General features: G+C 34.9%; 2 protein-coding genes across 2 annotated transcripts; one reads left to right on the forward strand and one right to left on the reverse strand.

The window, feature by feature from the left end:
• Positions 1-8530: 8530 nt before the first annotated feature.
• Positions 8531-13998, reverse strand: LOC103931287 (centromere protein C). The gene is given in 15 exon segments (XM_009340721.3): positions 8531-8875; positions 9030-9137; positions 9243-9423; positions 9503-9664; positions 9746-10503; positions 10639-10769; positions 10897-10999; positions 11084-11172; positions 11257-11459; positions 12069-12154; positions 12242-12269; positions 12271-12292; positions 12375-12496; positions 13217-13417; positions 13791-13998. Coding segments are annotated over 14 exon segments (2283 nt in total). The 5' UTR covers positions 13379-13417; positions 13791-13998; the 3' UTR covers positions 8531-8747.
• LOC103931288 (DNA-repair protein XRCC1) lies at positions 13830-18381 on the forward strand. Its single transcript, XM_048583739.1, has 9 exons — positions 13830-13911; positions 14213-14389; positions 14800-15008; positions 15111-15299; positions 16010-16121; positions 16386-16468; positions 16586-16699; positions 16966-17052; positions 17968-18381. The coding sequence occupies exons 1-9, from the start codon at positions 13830-13832 to the stop codon at positions 18310-18312; spliced, it is 1398 nt and encodes a 465-aa protein (XP_048439696.1). The 3' UTR covers positions 18313-18381.

An 18381-nucleotide genomic window follows, 5' to 3' on the forward strand; every position in this document is an offset into this window, starting at 1 on the left:
ATGAAATGATTACTGAACAACCGCTTAACACATCTTTACCATTAGTATTTCACAAGGTCCATTCCAACCATAATGACAATAAGGTGTGCAAGTAGCGGATTACCTTGGTGGTTAAAGCTTTTCTACTCAACTCACTGCATCCCGGATTCAAACTCTCCTCCCTCCTCTTGGTGTAGATTGATGCAAAAACGTATTAAAAATAATAATAATAATAATCAGCCACGAAAATGTTATTAGATGAGTATTAAAAATAATAATAATAATAATAATATATAATAATAATAATCAGCTACGAAAATGTTATTGAATGATTAAAGAACATGTGAATTTCATAGTCGTTCTCATGATTCCCATATGTGTACTAACTTAAGAACATAAACACATGGTGAGGATATGACTAGGAAAGCAATGTCGGTTATATTTTAATTAGAACCGACATAACTTACTCAATCATTACTGGCAGAGTAGATGCTAGATTGTTTATGATCGGCCAGCAAAGTATGCTTGTGCATGCAATCATATTAATACTTGTAATTTCACCAAATTGAAGTCAAACGAAAGCATTGCAACTTGTTGCGGCTTAAAAGTATTAAAAAAAAAAAAAAAAAAAAGGAAAGTTTGTTAAGAGTCAACATGTTAGTTCATCATTCGGTCTCGCTTCTGTGCAAAAATAGCATCAGAATATTCAGGACACCTTTGGATTAGGTTCAAACCAGGACAATTTTTCAAGCCATTCCCGTACGTCAGGGCCGGCGTTTACAAATTAGTGCTGTTAGCATCGAAGTGTTGTTTTACGCTAGAATGATTGAGAGATTTTGTGTGTGTTTATAACATCAAATTTTAATGACGCGTCAACAAATAAGATGGAAGGATTGAGTCGATAGACAAGCATCAAATTGGATAGAATAAATTGAAATCCATTAGTATCTCGGAATTAAAAAAATATATAGAAAACCTTTAAAGTTCAATTGATAATAATGTGAAGAATCTGAATAACAACTCCAAGATGAGCCTTGTATAGGTATCAAACCCTAATCTAGCGGTAATTGGAAATCAAGTGAATGAAGGAAATATAAAAATAAAAAAAATTGGAGAAATGGAAGCCTAATCCGTATGGGAGAAGGAAAAATAAAATTACCCAAAACTCAAACTTTCGCAAAACTATTCAAGCAACTTGAATTTTCCAACAATAAGCCTTTCCTTATTTTATCACAAAATACTTTATGCTTGAACATGAATTTCCTTTCATGCGTCATCTCTTGCCAATGCTCGACCATTTCATTTTCTTTAACTTTATCCACTTTAATCGACCCCCATCTTGTCCTACAGCATTTAGTTTAGTATTATAGCAGTTTTACTCATGTGTGAAGCTTAATGAATATACGTTTTTCAAGTCACCTAATATGTGAGAGCTAATATGAGTTAAGAACGTGTGTTTATAACCTCAACTTTTGGCTGATGTCCAGCATATCAAAAACTTATCGTGCGTTGTCTGTCTTTATAAAGAATAGAGCTACTCTCTATTAGTAATTAATTTTAACGTAAAATCTCAATTTCCTTTCGGCAGCAACAAGAAACTTCATAAAAAATTATGAAACCTCTGCAAATTGTGATGGATTTTACTTTCCGATTCTAGGTAGGATGTCATTATTTGATTACAAGACCGTGTGTACAAGGAATCATATATATGGAAGTTTTGGAAACAATGAGCTTCCGTTCCATACAGATGCCGTTATTTGGCCGCAAAACAATGTGCATTTTTGGTTTATAAAGTTTTTTTATAGGAGAAACGGTAGTGGGTTTACAAAGCATTTTGTTTTGCAATTGGATATGTGGTTTTCATATAGCATTTTGTTTTGAAATTAAATATGTGTCTGCTTTCTCTTGGTGTAGATAATATCGTTTGTTTAAAAAAAAAGTGTGAAGGCTAACAATATGTCAATATAACTAGATGTGAGACTATCTTGAAAATAAAATAGTATCATTTCGGTCTTGCTTGTACGTACAAGAGAGACTATCATGTTACAAGTTTAGTGAAGGAGTGACATCTTTTGCAAGTTATCAAAAAATTATGCAAGGTTTTGTCCTAGGGAGCGTTATCTTTCCAATTGGTTGGATATGGTTATGTGGGTAGATTTTGTATAGTATTTCTGTTGCATTTTCTTGTTTGTTTAAGAAAACTGTAGTAATATTCATTTCAGAAAAAAAAAAAAAAAAAGGATGTCTTTTTGTTGCATTTGAAAGTACTAGAACGGTTCACATGTTCGTTTATATCAAAGCATAGGATTGAAACAGACTTGCAATCCTATTAGCAGCAACGAAATATAAAATCAATTGGCAACACACAATACACACCCATGTAGGATTTAATGAGGTAAAACCCACTACTATGAAAATCTTCTAGCACTTTGCTAGGCAGAAAACAATCCACTATAAGTCAAACAAATACAAAATGGACATGACGTAAACTAGATCTTACTAGACATGTACTAGAAGGCAGTTTCATCCTCCGCAGCCTTGCTACTTGAGTATGCAACTTGCTTTCTCCACATGAAAGTCCACAAAACTGGTCACGGTTGTCGATTACTCCAACACAAACTTTGCACAATACTTCTCAAACGCATAAGAGATCCGCGATCACGCGATATGAATGATATAAATAATTTAACACAATAAATCAATTACGAGAATCACAAGAAACATTCTTATATTGATATTAAGATTAAAGCACAAAGTAGACCATGAATGATTTCTTAATTTTTCTCTAAAAAAACCTCTTTGCAATGTTATGCTCTCAGTCTCCACGCAAACATGCGGCGGCCTTAATGCGCACGCGCGCACTCATATATTTATGTTGCCTCTTATTTTAACCTAGCATGCGGCTACAATACTAATGGGTTGAACTAACCTAATCAATAAAGCTTTATCAAATAAACACACTACAATTACCAATTTAAATGCTACAGCCCATTGTATTTAACAACATTAGTTAATCAACATTTAACCTTCAACTAATAATCGACCTAGTATATATGCATGCACATGACAAACTTACCTGAAGCAATGTCTCTGGTTTTGCTTGACGTTCTTGAGATCAAAATCCGGAGGTATTTAGACTCAACAATTACATATGAAAATCAATACTAGTCTAAGAAAAATACAGACACGTGCATTTTGTTAAAAATTACCAATTTTTCGCACTAACAACATTTGTAACCATGAAATTTTATTTCTCGTGAATGATGTTCTTCGTTTTATTTGATTAAAGAAATATTATTGCCTTAAAAAAAAGTTTACAAGTTTACTATCGTCTATCCAGGATCATTCATATAAGGGATATGCGTATAAATTCCCTTCACATGGCTATGTATTTGTGGCCTAAACACCGTAGCGCGACAAACTCGTTAAGATAAAGTCCTCAGATTACACTGTGTGTCTCTACATCTTTGTGTGTCTGTATAAATATTAGATAATATGTTGTATGTGTAGTGCTCATCTCAGTAGATAACACGTAATGTTTGTCTCTACATTGTTCACCTCATTGATTGCATGGTCCATTCATCATGATCCATATAGTATATATTATTATCCAAGCATTAACTGATTAATAAGTTAATATTACAGTAGCTATCGCTTTGGACTTAATTCATAATTTTGTGTTTTATATTTTCATCCAAATAAAATCCTTACTAGCTCACCCAAACTGAAATTGTTTAGCCATTTAATATGATTGCCATCAACATGTCTTTGTTTATGGACAACGTTGTATTTGTTCATTTGTTTGGTTACAGGCAGATAATTTGAAGGGAATTTTTATAAGATTAATATTTTAATGATGACCTAAAATGTCATTGATTTAGATCATTAAATATTGTGAAATCCCAGTTTAATGTTTTATTAACTTATACTTATTAGCGCCATATTACCTTATTACTTGATCAGCAATGAGCACTATAACAATTCATATGTCACTTAGTACTACGGTTTAGTGGTATTCTTAATGAAGTTTTAAATTCGATTATCATCAAAGGTTAATTCGAACTACATTATCGATAGCCTATTATAAGGCTTAGTCTACACCCCATCTACAATCAAATTTAATTCATTTAGTTGTCTAATGGTTACCTCTCACGATTCAATCATGCATGTTGGTTTTACGATCACATCAAACAATTGAAGGCTTGATGCCGACAATTATATATATTTATACAATATATTAATCACTGATGCAATTTTAACACTATATTTCGAACAATAATTACATAACGACAATAAAATCAATAGCAAAAGTTAGTTTTGATTGATCCACTACATTTTACAAGTAATATTGGCATAGAGAAATCAAACTGGACCGGCACTTGAGATAAAAACTGTCTAGACATTTTGTCAATAGTGATAATGCACAAAGTAATCTTCCATAAACATGTACTTATTAGGAAAAAAAATATGGAATTGGGATCACACAAAAAATGGATTAGTACGTTTGGGAGACCATTATAATCTCTCCGGACTCATGTATTCACACTATTTAGTTGTTAATTTATGTTGTTTAACTGAACTTTTAGCGTGAATAATTGTTAATTAATTGTTGTATTTTTTTGTGCGGATTGACAAATATTTAAAGTGTATATGAGAGGAGAGGAGATCAATTTCATGTCCAGGTTTAACTGTCCCTTGTTTATTAACTTTCGGTGGGCAGCTGCTGCAATTCAAAGAACACATTGTTTCTGCTCAATAATAATAACAATTATAATAATGATGACGACATTAATTATAATAATAATATATATACCAACGGTACATATAGACTCACATAATAAAATAAATGTATGGCTTTTTAACTAAAATAGTTCTTGAGATTGGCATAACTCTTCACTTTAGTCCCTAAGCTTTAAAAACGATAGAAGTGGTCATTGAATTTATGGTCAATCATTTTGGTTATTTCGTGAAAATATCTCTATTAAATTTAGAGTATTTTGTGAAATTAACCCCTCCACTTGTTTTTCATCATTTTTTTTTCTTTCTTTCAAAGACCATTTGTGATGATTTACTTGAATTTGGTGCCAAATTGTTTTAATGGCTGAAGATTTGATTCTAGCGCCAAAATCAACAGCATAGCAGTTTTTGTTGGAGGGAAATGAGAGAGTATGGTGAAAAAGTAAGTGGCGGGATTGATTTGACAAAAATATATTCAATTTAACATACATTTTTTACGGAATGACAAAAATAATTGACGTTGAACAAATTCAATAACTACATCTATCAATTTTAAATCTCAGAAATCAAAATGAAGGATTACGACATAATCACAAAGCATTTTGGCTAAAAAGCCGAAAAAATAGCAAAGTTTTCCAGAGTGTGTGAATCTACTACATAAGATTGGTTTTTGTGAAGCAAGACAGGTCACCTCTTACGTATATCTTATTTTAGCAATTCAAGACCCCAAATTTAATTTCAAATGTCAAAGGAGAAAGATCATTTGGTCAAAATGCACGAGGGAAGGCCTTTCTTTTTTTCTTTTTTTTTCTTTTGGTTTTGATCAAGGGTGGGGGAGGAATTTCAACTAATTAGGACCTCTTCATAATACAAGCGATGTTATGCTTCAAATAAATTCAAAATACAAAAAGGGTGATTCGAACTAGGGAATAAATCTGCTCCAAACAATGTTGCTGCATCCACGTCTTCAAATTTTACTCAACTTTGAGAGGAGAAAAATTACAGCCACTTCAAACATGTATGCAAGTTTGCCCTTCAATCAAAAGAACAAATATTAGTTCGTAGAACATATCAATAAGAGCATCTTTATTGGAGATATGCAAATTTGATACAAAAAACTAAATTTGTATTTTGTTTTACATTTTCGAGAGACGAAATGTGAATTCTAGTACAACAGAGATAATATAGATTTGCGATCATATTTACTAAACTTTGAAATTTGTCAATTAAAGAACCTTCCGTCCAATAAAAAGTATAAAATGTGTATTTCAAAACAAGGTAATGCTAGGGATATCAAATTTTATAAATTAAATGATGTGGTTGCAGATGATTGGAATATTAATTAAGTGTCAGCTAATCTGCTTGTTTCTTATTGGTGATAGAACATTTGGTTTGTCATCTGGTTAAAAATTTAATCTCCTTAGCATTACCCTTCAAAACATATTGCTAATGTCAACAACGGTAATCGCTCGTTGGAATTTGATTAATATAATATGAAGAGTGGCGTAAGCACATAGCTAATGCAGCATTAAACCCGGACAAAGAAAAGTTGCAAAAAGCTGACTTTTGACTTAATCTTCCAATATGACCTTTTGTTTCCGAAATGGAGAGCTCTAGAACCAAATTCAACCCCAACAAAGCAGAAAACTGAGTCTTGACTTGTGAAATGGAAGCTTAATCTTCCATATGACATTCTTTTTCCGGAATTCAGACCTCTCTAGAACAAAATTCGCAACGTTAGAACAAATTTAGGTAAATAGTGCTTCTGGATAACCGTATTTTTGGGCCTTTAGATGAACAGTACAAAATATCTTCGAGCTAGAATGGTTAAAAGCGCTATTACATCACAAGAACGCATTTGGTAGTGCTTGATAGAATTAGTTAAAAGCAAATTTATAGATTGGATTACAATACTTATAAGTACTTAGTATAGAGAAATTTTTTTCAAACTCTGTAATATCTTCCTAAAATTTAAATTATCTTTTTTACCCCATTCCAATGATTACCATCAAGTACAAGATAAGATTAATAATAAAACTAAAATTTATCAATAAAATCACTCTCAATAATTAAACCAAACCATTACACTATTTAATTTTATCCTGCTTCATTTCGGCTAAAACTCTAAGAGCTCTCATAGAGAAAAACAAACTTTTCTTTTATCGATGGAGGGTAATTTTGAAGTTTTGAATCCTCCAACTAAGATATCAATCAATTTATGCAAAAAAAAATTCAATTGATTTCAATTTTTTTTAGAGTTGAGAAGATGGATTTTTGGGTTTTGCAGTGTATATGGTGGCAAAGCCTCCCCTCCCAAACATTATGAAGGAAATCTTATTATTTCTTCTTCCTACTTTCTTGTTTTTTTTTTTTTTAATTAGATGTGGAGAAGTATATAGAGGAGTTGCAACGGCATTGAGTAGTAGATGAGGATGGAGGTCGAAGAATTTTCCATTTTTAACCTAATATTCTTTCATTTCCGACCAAAAAAAACCCTAATATTTTTTCTGGATATATTTTTAATTGATTTGAAGTTTGTTTCAACTTTTTGGCCATTACCACCACACATCTAGTCTTCTCAACAAATAGAAGTGTTCGTCAAGTTCAAGCCATACAATCCAAAGGGGAAACCAAAAAGAGAAATTATTATTAGTATATGGAAGATTCGTAAACAAGTAGAAATTTCACCAAATTATTCAACTTGTCCACATAAGTCGAACTCCATAAAGCCTTCATTCCCATAAACAAGCAGAAACTTCACCAAATTATTCAATTTGGGTTTTTATTTTCTAAATGGGTGTAAAGATAAATTTACATTTTGAATTGGCTTTGTGAGGGCAGTTTAAGTAAAAAAATTGTGTTGAAAGAGATTAATTCTTGAATTAAAAATAATATGGGTGTAGAGAGTAAGTTAGGTATAGAAAAATGTTATATAAATTTAAATAAAATTTCTCTTAATATTATCATCATCTGACAGTCATATAGGCATCTAATGACATATTTAATCGTCGAATGGTACTAAGTGCTAGGTAGTCATTCTACTATTTTAGAGTGTTTTGTAGGAAGTACTTATGATTTAGTAATGGTATTATTTTAGAAAATCATATTGTACTTATAAATAGTCATTATTCTATTTTTAGAGTGCTTTTTAGAAACTGCTTATGAGTTAGCGATGTTATTACTTCCTAAAAAGCAGTCTAAAATAGGAGAATGACTACATGGCCCGGGACTTGGTCCCCTAAAAAGACTCTTCTATACACTCTTATGATTGAACTCGACTATACAACTCATATAATTTAGCAAGTTCGTGAAGATAATAGTGATTCTTGTGAATGATTTTCCTTTTTATGGGGATTAAATTGGAATAAGCATAAAAGAAACTTATCCCGTCCAATCATACGATTTTGTGAGGGACAATTAATTTTCCATTTTGATAATGGACAAAATCTCTTTATTTACTCTTTCAGCACGCTCTAAATATAATGAGTTATATAATTTAAAACCAAACGAGACTTTTCTTTTTTATGACGCCATTAAAATTAAGCATTGAAACCACGGTCCAGACTGAATGTCCAAGGTTCATTAAACATGCATTAAGCTATACAAGTTAGATCACCTTTCCTAAACTGCGTGGTTGATCATATCATGTCCCGCCACAAAATATCAAAACCTTTGCAACCATTTTTGTTAGCACTAGCAGCTCCAATTTAGAGGCAAGACGAAATGTAAGCAATTTCGTCGGCACCGACAAAATTACCAAATTACCCTTCTATACGCGTTACGAAAACCCCATAAAAGTCAGAAACAAAAGGCATTTGAAGATAAAAAGGGTGACGAGTATCACTCTTCATAGGTTGATCATCATGGAGAGTAAGGTTGTACAAAGGCAGCAGTGGTTCCAGTTTACTCATAAGACAGGGCATCCGCTTCGACAAATACTTTCCTTAAACGAAAAAATGTTTGCAGGGAAGGAACGAATAAGAATCGCCAATACATATCTCAAATCTTGTATTCTTAAGTGATCAGCCATGTCAATGCAAAGCTGCCAGCTCGACAAGCTCTTTGTATTCATCAGAGACGAATGACTTCACCTTCAGAGGACCTCTTCCATTATCCTTTTCTGGAGAGGCGTACTTAATCCCAATTACTGTTACCAAACCTGCAATATCCAGTATGATTATGATTAACTTGTTTTGCTCGTGGATTTCTTATGTGTAATAGAAAGTGAAACGGCAATCAGATACACGAGAGAGAGCTAGTAATTATAAAAATGAAAACAAAGAGCATTTTGACACTGAAAACAAAATACTCACTGTCGTGTATACGTCCATATAACAGCCGCTCCCCTTTCCAATACTCCAAAGGTCTTGTCTTGATCCTCGTGCTTCGCCTTACACCAGATTGCCACGTTGTACCAGCCCCTAAGAAGTTGATATTCAAACAGAAAATGAATATTAACAATAGCAGTAAAGAAGCAGCAGCAGCAGTGGATATTAGTATGTTGGCACATATGCACGAGTACACACCTGCTAGACTTTTCCTTCTAGAGACTTCTCTACTCTTCCGTTTTATCTGTGGGCGTGAGTTTGCTTTGATCTGTATATTTTCATTCAGAGCGCTGCTCGTACTCTCCAAAGTTGAGTCTGCCACGTTAAGTTCAGGCTCCTCGCTAGCCAATGTTTCCTCATGTTTGTCTTCCACCTGGATCTTGTCATAAAACATCGCAAAATCAGCAAATGTTTACAGCTCAAAAATAAATATAAACAAGCCAAAAGGGTAAACAGACCTGGTCCCCATCATTAGTCACATTGTCCCTATTATCTGTATCAGCATCAGGGTGCACATTGTCATTCAGAGTGCTGCCCGCCTTTCCCAAAGTTGAATCTGCCACATTAAGTTCAGGCTCCGCACTAGCCACTGCTTCCTCATGTTCATTTTCAACCTGTATCTTGTCACAATACATCACAAAATCAGAAATGGTTTACAATTCCATAAACAAAAAATGGAAAAAGCCAAAAGGTAGACAGACCTCATCCCCATCATTATCTCCATTGTCCCCATTGTCCCAAGCATCCGTATCGGTACCAGGGCTATGTGATGTGTCATTTATAACCCTGTTATGCATGTTACTCCCTCCAATGTTTTCCTCAAGGTCAACATGAGATCCACTTGAGCCAACATCAATTCTCACATCATGTTTACTTGAATCTTCACTCACAGATCTTTTCAATGCATAACTCAATTCTTCAATATCCACATCAGATGTACCACCTATCACAGCAACTTCAATATTGTCATTTGGTTCAATGAAAGGTGACTTCAACGTATTAGAAACGGTAATCTGCTCTCTCATGTCAACCAGCTCAGATTGCTTGTTGCAGTTCTCAACTGATGAAGGATTTGTCTCTGGCAACCGATCAATATCAAGAGCTGAAAATGGATCGCTTGATGGACTTGAATGTAAAATTCTCTTATGCAAATCCAGAATTGAAGCAAAGGGGCTTTTTGGTGGTGTTGGAGATGCAAAACGAATAGAGCCTTCTGGCCGCTTTCTATGCTTCACACCTGTTGAACTGATTAACCCTTTTAACAAATTATCTATGTCTGTCAAACAGTCACCCTTAGGGATACTTTGGAATTCTGGGAGGTCAGATTTCTCTGGTTCAATTGATTGCATCCTCAAACACTTCTGTACATGAGTAACCGCCCCATCACCTTCTAGACATTCAGTATTTAGAGACAGCAGTTCATCAAAATTTCTATCGTTCACTTCCTCAGCTAATGAACCTGTAATGGTCAGAGTTATCATGCCCCTAGGAATGAATAATAAGGGGATGGGAAGTGAAAAAATATATATGCATCCTTCGCAAAGATCGTGATTTACAGTAGATACTAATGACCTTTTTAACAGGATTTTCTTACCAGCTAACTCCATCTCCTCCTGTGCAACATTTTTGTTAGGTTCTATTCGTGTGCTATGATTCAGTGGACTACCATTCTCACTACTTTCGAAATCCATCAGCGGATAGGAATGCTTGTGCTTAGCCCGCTTTCTGCATTATAAAAAACAATGATGTCCTAATCACAAAAAGAAAAAGCATGCTACATACCAATGCAGGCATAAAGAACATATAGACGAAAATATTTATTTTATGGCCATTAAATAAAATTTATTACTACCTTAGAATCGATGGTCGACGGGTTCGTTTAATTGGGGATGGATTGTGCTTGTATGCATCCAACATAGCACCACCCTTCAGTTTCTCCAATTCCTTTTTAGCATCTGTGTACGAATCAGAAAGCAGTAAAATTTACAGTTGGACTAGGATTTGCAAAGATTACGAAATACAAGTGGGGTGCAACTTACTCTCATATTTTTCAAGTTCCTTGAACAATTCCTCTGGGTCTGTATATTTTTGGGCATCAAAAGGTGGTAGCAAACTCGTATCAGGTTGACTGCAGTGTAACAAACGTCAACCTCTATATGTAAAAGAGTAAAAGTACTTTTTAATAAAATGAAGCACCAACCATTAGCATTACCTGGAATCAGGCTTCATAGAAAACCGAGCACGTTTAAGACCCAAGGCTGGTCTTCTCTGTCGGGGACTTTCCGCACCCTTTTCAGTAACAACTTTACTTTTCTGTTTCAATGCTTGTCGATTACCAGGCTCCAGAATTTCTGATGTACCACTTACAATGTTTTCCCCTTCATCTTTAAGTTTACTTGGACTATGTTGTGAGGCCTGAAAAAAGTGCCGTAAGAATTAACTTTTATTGCTTTTGTGATTAAATTGCAGTAGTACATATGATTGCATTGCATGTATAACAATGATTAAATATAAAAAGTTTTATTGGAGACAAAAATTAACCCTATAATGAGGACGTACTTATAGAGTCGGTCCCCCACTGTATGCAAGATGATAAGGTATAAATTCACTTTTTAAAACTTAGCAAACCTAATCATAAATAAAAAGATAAATAAATAAATAGTATTCTGGGGGCTTTCCGAAGATTAAAAATGCCAAAACTTTGAAAGGGAAAAAATTCAACCCACTCCAATTTTCATACTACCCAATTACAAGGTTCAAACAAATTGTCAAAAAACCCATATTAATATGCTTTTATCTACTTGTCATTCGTTTTCCCAGTTATAAATTTAAGGAATAAGTACACTGGAAAAGGTAGCATGTTAAGAAAAACAGTATTTACCTTAGATAAACTGAGACTAAGCAGAAATAAAAGTAATTTTAAAATTTTTATTTGATATAGTAGAATAAGTAAGTGGGTCAAAAATGAGATGGAGATTAAAAAATTAAAAAAAAAAATGAGATGGAGATTGTGTGACTAAGTACCATCAACTTGAGTCGGATATGGAAAGCTTGCTGATCTGCATCCAACGCAGCACCACCCCTAAAATTCTCTTTTGCTTTTCTAGCATCTGTGCACCAATCAGAAAGCATTAAAATTTACAGTTGCACAAGGGTTTGTAGTATAAATTCAGGACCACAGAGGGAGTGCAACTTACTCTCAAGCCCATTGATATCAAAAGACTGGTAGCAAACTCATGTTAGGTTGACTGCAAAATGAGTATAATAAAATATCAACCTATATCTGTAAAAAGTACTTAAGGAAATGAAAGCACCAGCCATATACTTTACCTAGCCTTTTCAGGAAAACCTTCACTTTTCTGTTTTGTTGCTTGTGGATTACCAGACTTCAGAGATTTTGAAGTATCACTTAAAATGTTTTTTACCTGATCTACAAGTTTAACTTGTGAGGCCTGAAAAAGCACCAGAAAGAATTAACTATGAATGCTTTCCACCCACTGATAGAATTCCATTGTGCAAGAGATCAGATACAGAAAGACCTCATTTGAGACGAAACTTGAACACAAAAAATTTCATTGAGAACATACTTAAAGAACCAGTTTTGCATTATACTAAGCTATAAGTTCAGTAATAAAAATTAATTGGTTCTCAGTATGCTTGTTGAATTTTAACAAAAACAATCATAAAATAACATAAATAATATTATGAGCTTTCCAAGGTATCCCAAAAACTCTGAAAAGAAAATCAAACTCCTGTCAGATTTTCAGCTTCTACAAATTCCAATTCAAAACAAAGTGCCAAAAGTATATTTATACGTTTTCCATTAGTTTTCTCAGCAACCAACAGAAATATAGGCTTCAATTAAGCACCCACATCAAAATAGTCAAACTGAGTTCAACCAACTAGATAACAAAAAGAATATACAAGATTCCAAACAAAAATGAAATTACTAATCCTATACTTTCTGGGTCATAAATTTAAAAATAAATAAATAAATAAATAAAATAAAAATTGCAACAAAATTTCAGAAAATTAAAGAAAACAATATTTACCCGATATAAAGTAATAAACTCACAGTAAGCAAAAATATAATTCAACTGAAAACTTTTCACCCAAAATAAAAACTTAACTCAAATCTATATTTTGGAGAGTGGAGTAGTGTTAGCAAGTACCGTGGAGTTGAATTGGGAATGGATGGCTTGGAGGTCGCGGTCGAAATCAAATGGAATGGAAGTTGAACTGTCTGGAATAGCCTTGCAGCTCTGGTGGAAGAGAGCGAGGCCTGTGAAACCCTGCAGCGGATCTACTGGATCGGAGTTCCAAGCGTCGTTCATCTTTTCTCTCTCACAATTCAAATTTCCGAAGGGAGAGCCCTATGAGAGATGAAGAGACAAAATACAGGGTTTAGGGCTTGTTTTGGGTAATTTAATTAAATGGTATATTGCTACACCAGCAATAATCAAAACCATAACACTCCACTACAAATTAACTTTAAACAAACTAAGCAGCTAAATGCTACAAAGTTCTTAATTAACAATTTACCAAATCCTTAAACCCGAGCTCTCAGAAACCCTTAACCCTTGTAATTGTGGTCGAAATTAACAATTTATTTCACTTCTAATACTAAGTGAACACAAATTACAGCAAATACCCAGAAGAAATAGCAAGAATTGATTTCAGAAATGGGAAAAAAAAAAAAAAAACTTAATCAAAAATAGAAAACAAAACGGCAAAGAAGTTGCGTACCTAAACACCATTTCAGATCTGTTTATCCTCTTCGAAAAGATGGATCGATTCCAGAGAGGAGGAGAGAGGAGGAGGGTAGACGACGGAGGCGAGATGAGGACGATGACGGAGGCGATTTACCGTCTGTGTCGTTCTCGCGGGGTCTGCGAGACGGAAGAGGCGAGGAGGATTTGAGTTTTGAAATTTTGAGAGACTGACATCGTTTTGGAACTTGAGCGGGAGTTGCATCGGAGGTACAAATCTCGTGTCCCGCTTTTATCTGTCTCCTCCGTATCAATTGCTTCCATTGATGACACCTGTCCTAACGTAATAGAAACGTTTTGAGTGTGAAACGTGTCACCACGGTAGCATGGTACAGGAGGGGACAGCGAAAAAGAGGACAGTGAACTTTTTTCTAACTCTTGTACTTTATTATTTTGCAGATGTGCCCTTCAAGTTATGCGTTTTGTACCGTGCGCTCCTCAGAGCCCACCACTCGCACTCGGCCACGCCACTCCTCGTTGGCAGGAGAAAGCAGCTGAGGAAAATCGAAGCAAAACCCAATTTCTGTACGGAATTGGAAGCAATTGCAGGGCCCCCAGGTGAAAGAGAAGCCAACGGTTCTCCAATTACTCTCTTCCTGCAACTAGGGTTTTTACTTTCCCCCAATTTCCTCTCTCTCTGTATTTTGATTTGATTTGGGAATTCTAATTTATTTGATGCTGTCTCTTACTGCATGAACTGTCAAGATTGTAACTTTTATACTTAATTGTTATTTTAATTTTTTGAATTATATTTCTTGGCCTGTGATTGTATAAATATCACTTGAACATGTTACCAATTGTAGGTGTGTGTGTGTGTGTGTGTGTATTTATCACGGTGGAGCTTGTGGAAACTGTGATGTTTTTCCATTAGCCTAACTGGGTTGCTGTAAATTTTGTATAGCTGTTGATTGGAAGCAATTTGGGGTTTAAATTGCTTGTAAAAATGTCTCATTCGAAAGCTGAGCCAGGGTAATGGTTCTGATAAGCCGGGAAGCGAAGCCTTCCTTCGTGGATTAGTTCAAGAGACAATGAGAGTGAGTCCCCTGGAAAGAAATTAACTGGGGCTGCTGAAGGTGAAGAAAGCAATGAGGAAGGAAAGCCAAGGGTAGCCAGGGGGCGCGGGGGTACGCCTTCTAAGGACATCAAGAAATCTTCTGCATCCAGTTCCGGAACTGCAAACTTTTCCAAACTCATGGTACTAGATAGTGTGGAATAATGAGATTTATCAAGCTGCATTGTTGTGTTTGTCTTTTGACTTGACAATGTGAGGATAATATCATAACTCATATGTGACCAGGAAGGAGTAGTGTTTGTGCTGTCTGGGTTTGTTAATCCTGAGCGCAGCAATTTGCGGTCACAGGCTTTGGAAATGGGAGCGGAATATCAGCCTGACTGGAGTTCAGATTGCACTCTCTTAGTTTGTGCATTTCCAAACACCCCAAAGTTTCGACAAGTTGAGGCAGATTGTGGAACTATAGTTTCAAAGGTTTCTAATTTTTCTTTCAAAAATAGACTATTGACTTGTGTGTCGTATGCATTTTTTATTCTGTATAGAAATGCATTCTTTTGAGTCAATTGAGATGGTTTGTTATTTAAGGCAGGCTACAATAAATTAAGAGATTATTTCGTATTTCATAAAGCCAAACTAAAGTAAAACTTCTATGGTATATGAGATGCACTGATTATTTATTTCTGTAGTATTAATATCTTGTCCGAAATGATGATTTGTCTTCAGCCATTGACTGGTTTTGTTGGTTCTTCTTTGTTTCCGCAAGCTGCACTAAAGTCACTACGTGCTCAGTTCTGTTATTATAGATTCATTAGCTTGTCATATGCACTCTTATGCTAAATACAAGTCCCATTTCACGAGATAAGAGCAAATTAGTTTTCTATAATCACACTCAATGCACCTAAGAGTGTTTAGTCTAATGGTCAGGCCCTTGGTTTGCTACCAAGAGGTCTGGGGTTCGACACCTCTCAAGGTACCCACCTAGCAATTGCTAGAGTTTTTTGCTTCCCAAATGTTATGGGGTCAGGCGGGGGGGCCTAGCGATTAGTCAGGTCAAAGATCCGGAGACACTAGTTTCAAAAAAAAAAAAAAAAAATCACACTCAATGCTGATGCTTCCGCAATTGTTTTCTGAATGATAATTTATACTTTGTAGTTATTTAAAGGTGTCTATTTTGTTCATATTAGGATTGGATATCAGAATGTTACGCCCAGAAGAAGCTTGTCGATATTGAAAGTTACCTTATGAATGCTGGAAAACCCTGGCGTAAAAGCAGTGTTTCCCATCAAAACAGCCAAGGTGTAAGAATGTTTAGTGGAATTCTAACTTTTCGAGCAAGAATATCTGCTAGGTTTGATAATTCTGTACAACAAAAAGTATTCTTGTCTTAATATTTAATTTATTTTTAATTTAATTTTAATTTGTTACTACAGTTTTAATACCTCATGTTGAGTTTAATTTTTCAAAACCTTAGTTAGGATAATTTACTTGGTCGCTATTTGGTCTTAGATTCGTATTGTTGTTGCATTTATAGCTAATCAATGCTCTAGTGACTGTCTGCAGACAAAAAGGTATCCCGACCTAGTAAATCTAAGAAGCAAGATGGAGAAACACCATTGAAACCAACTGCCCCAGCAACTTCAAAGGTATGTTTTGACTAGTTTAATGATAAAATGTGTCAGATTTTACTTTTTAATTTTTAGTAGTTTTGATGCCAGTGGAAATTTAATATACCAATGGCGGTTTCTTGTGTATATATTTAGCAGATAAAAGCTTCTAATACTGTTAAAGAGTGCTTTTCTCCTTCTAAAGTGAAGAAGTGGGCAGTTGATGATTTGAATAAGACAATATCGTGGCTGGAGAGTCAAGAAGAAAAGGTTATTGGCATTCTACTATTTGTGTGTGTGTGTGTGTGTGTGTGTTAGCACATGTTTGTTTTTACAGCCGCTGAATTTCACGGACTCACAATTGTCATTTATAGATGTCCCTCTTAGAAATAATGTCTTCTCTCGACCCGCTGATAGAGTAGTGGTTGAGAGGTGTAGGATATTTATTAATTTCTTTTCCTCTTTCAATTGTATACGAGACTTACCTTATCTTCTGGATAAATCTGATCTTTATTCTGTTCTTCTACCTCTTACAGCCAGAGCCAGATGAGATAAAGCAAATAGCAGCTGAAGGGATTTTAACTTGTTTACAAGATGCAATAGAATTTCTTGAACAAAAACAGGTATTCCTACAGAAACTCACTTTGTCCCTTTGAACTAGTGCTAAACTTTTTTCTTGCATACTTCAGTCCCTTCCCCCTCCACCCACTCGTGTGAAAATAGAAAGGGAATAGGAAACTAATTTAGACCCTGTGTCGGAGGTACATGGAAAGTGAACATGTAATTTGGGGGTTTGGATCCTATCAGAAACACGTATCAAATTGTTTCCCTTCACCATTTGTAGGCAGTGACATCTCTGTTGAATCACATTATCTGATATTGAACCAATCAATGGGGTATACATTTTACGAATTTTGATCTCCGTATGCACAACAATTGTTTTTAATTTCACAAGAGTGACCAATACTTTGTATATTTTCTCTCTAATATATATTACTTTTACAATGGTGATCAATATCCTATATTTTCTTGATTAAAACCAATCACAAGTTCCTTGTACCTTTCTTTTCTTAGCGCACTATGTCTGCATTTATTTTGTAAAGACAGCTTGTGCTCGTGTATGCATAATTCTGGCCGTGCTCGATTCAATCCACTGAAAATGGGAAAGCCATTAAACAGGGCCATTTTTTTCTTTAAATATGGGATCCATGGGAATTGACTTGATCATTAGATCATTCAAAGCTGGGCACACTCACATTCCGCATTTCTGCATTTCCTGAAACTGACTTGTTAGCCTTGTTAGAGCATGAACTTGATGACATCCTAGTTGAAATAGGATTTGCGGTCATCCTGTTACATGATGATTGATCTTATTAAGAAATGACAAAACTATATCGTTTAATTTCTTCAACAGATACCCATTGATGCTCTCCACTATTCAGTTGCAAGTTCAATGATGGCATTTGTGACTAGACAAAACAATGTTGCTTCATCCTCGAATCCAATTTCTGTTTGATGACTTTGTTTGTACTTCGCAGGATGTCCGGAAAATAACTGAGCAGTGGAATTTCATTCCTCGTGTAGTTGAAGAGTTGGCAAAGCTCGAGGGCACCGGAAGTAACTCTGCGGCAGTATTCAAGGAAGATCTCTGCAAACAGGCTGTGGACTGTAAACAAATTTACGAGGCAGAACTTAATGGTTTAGGTGATGAGTCCTCAAAGAAAAAACCAAAGGTGGAAAGACAAGAGAGGGACAGTGGGAAAACTGAAGGCATATGCAGTGGTGCAGCAGGATACGACAGCGATGATACAATTGAGATGACAGAGGAGGAAATAGACCATGCATATAATAATGTAGCTTCTAAGATCCCTAATGCTGTTTAAACCATCTCTGATGTAGATGAATAACTGTAATGTTTTCGCAAATTTTTCTTAAGGGATGATCTTTTCTTA

The sequence above is a fragment of a genome, unplaced genomic scaffold (assembly GCF_019419815.1).
Source record: "Pyrus x bretschneideri cultivar Hongxiangsu unplaced genomic scaffold, Pyrus_bretschneideri_v1 Contig20, whole genome shotgun sequence".
Lineage (NCBI taxonomy): Eukaryota > Viridiplantae > Streptophyta > Magnoliopsida > Rosales > Rosaceae > Pyrus > Pyrus x bretschneideri.

What these genes read in the sequence shown, in the direction of transcription:
- LOC103931288 (XM_048583739.1), top strand. Translation starts at nt 13,830, where the DNA reads ATGGATCGATTCCAGAGAGGAGGAGAGAGGAGGAGGGTAGACGACGGA. An exon ending in GTGGAACTATAGTTTCAAAG is followed by an intron (nt 15,300 to 16,009) that starts GTTTCTAATTTT and finishes TGTTCATATTAG; the next exon opens with GATTGGATATCAGAATGTTA. An exon ending in AATTTCTTGAACAAAAACAG is followed by an intron (nt 17,053 to 17,967) that starts GTATTCCTACAG and finishes TGTACTTCGCAG; the next exon opens with GATGTCCGGAAAATAACTGA.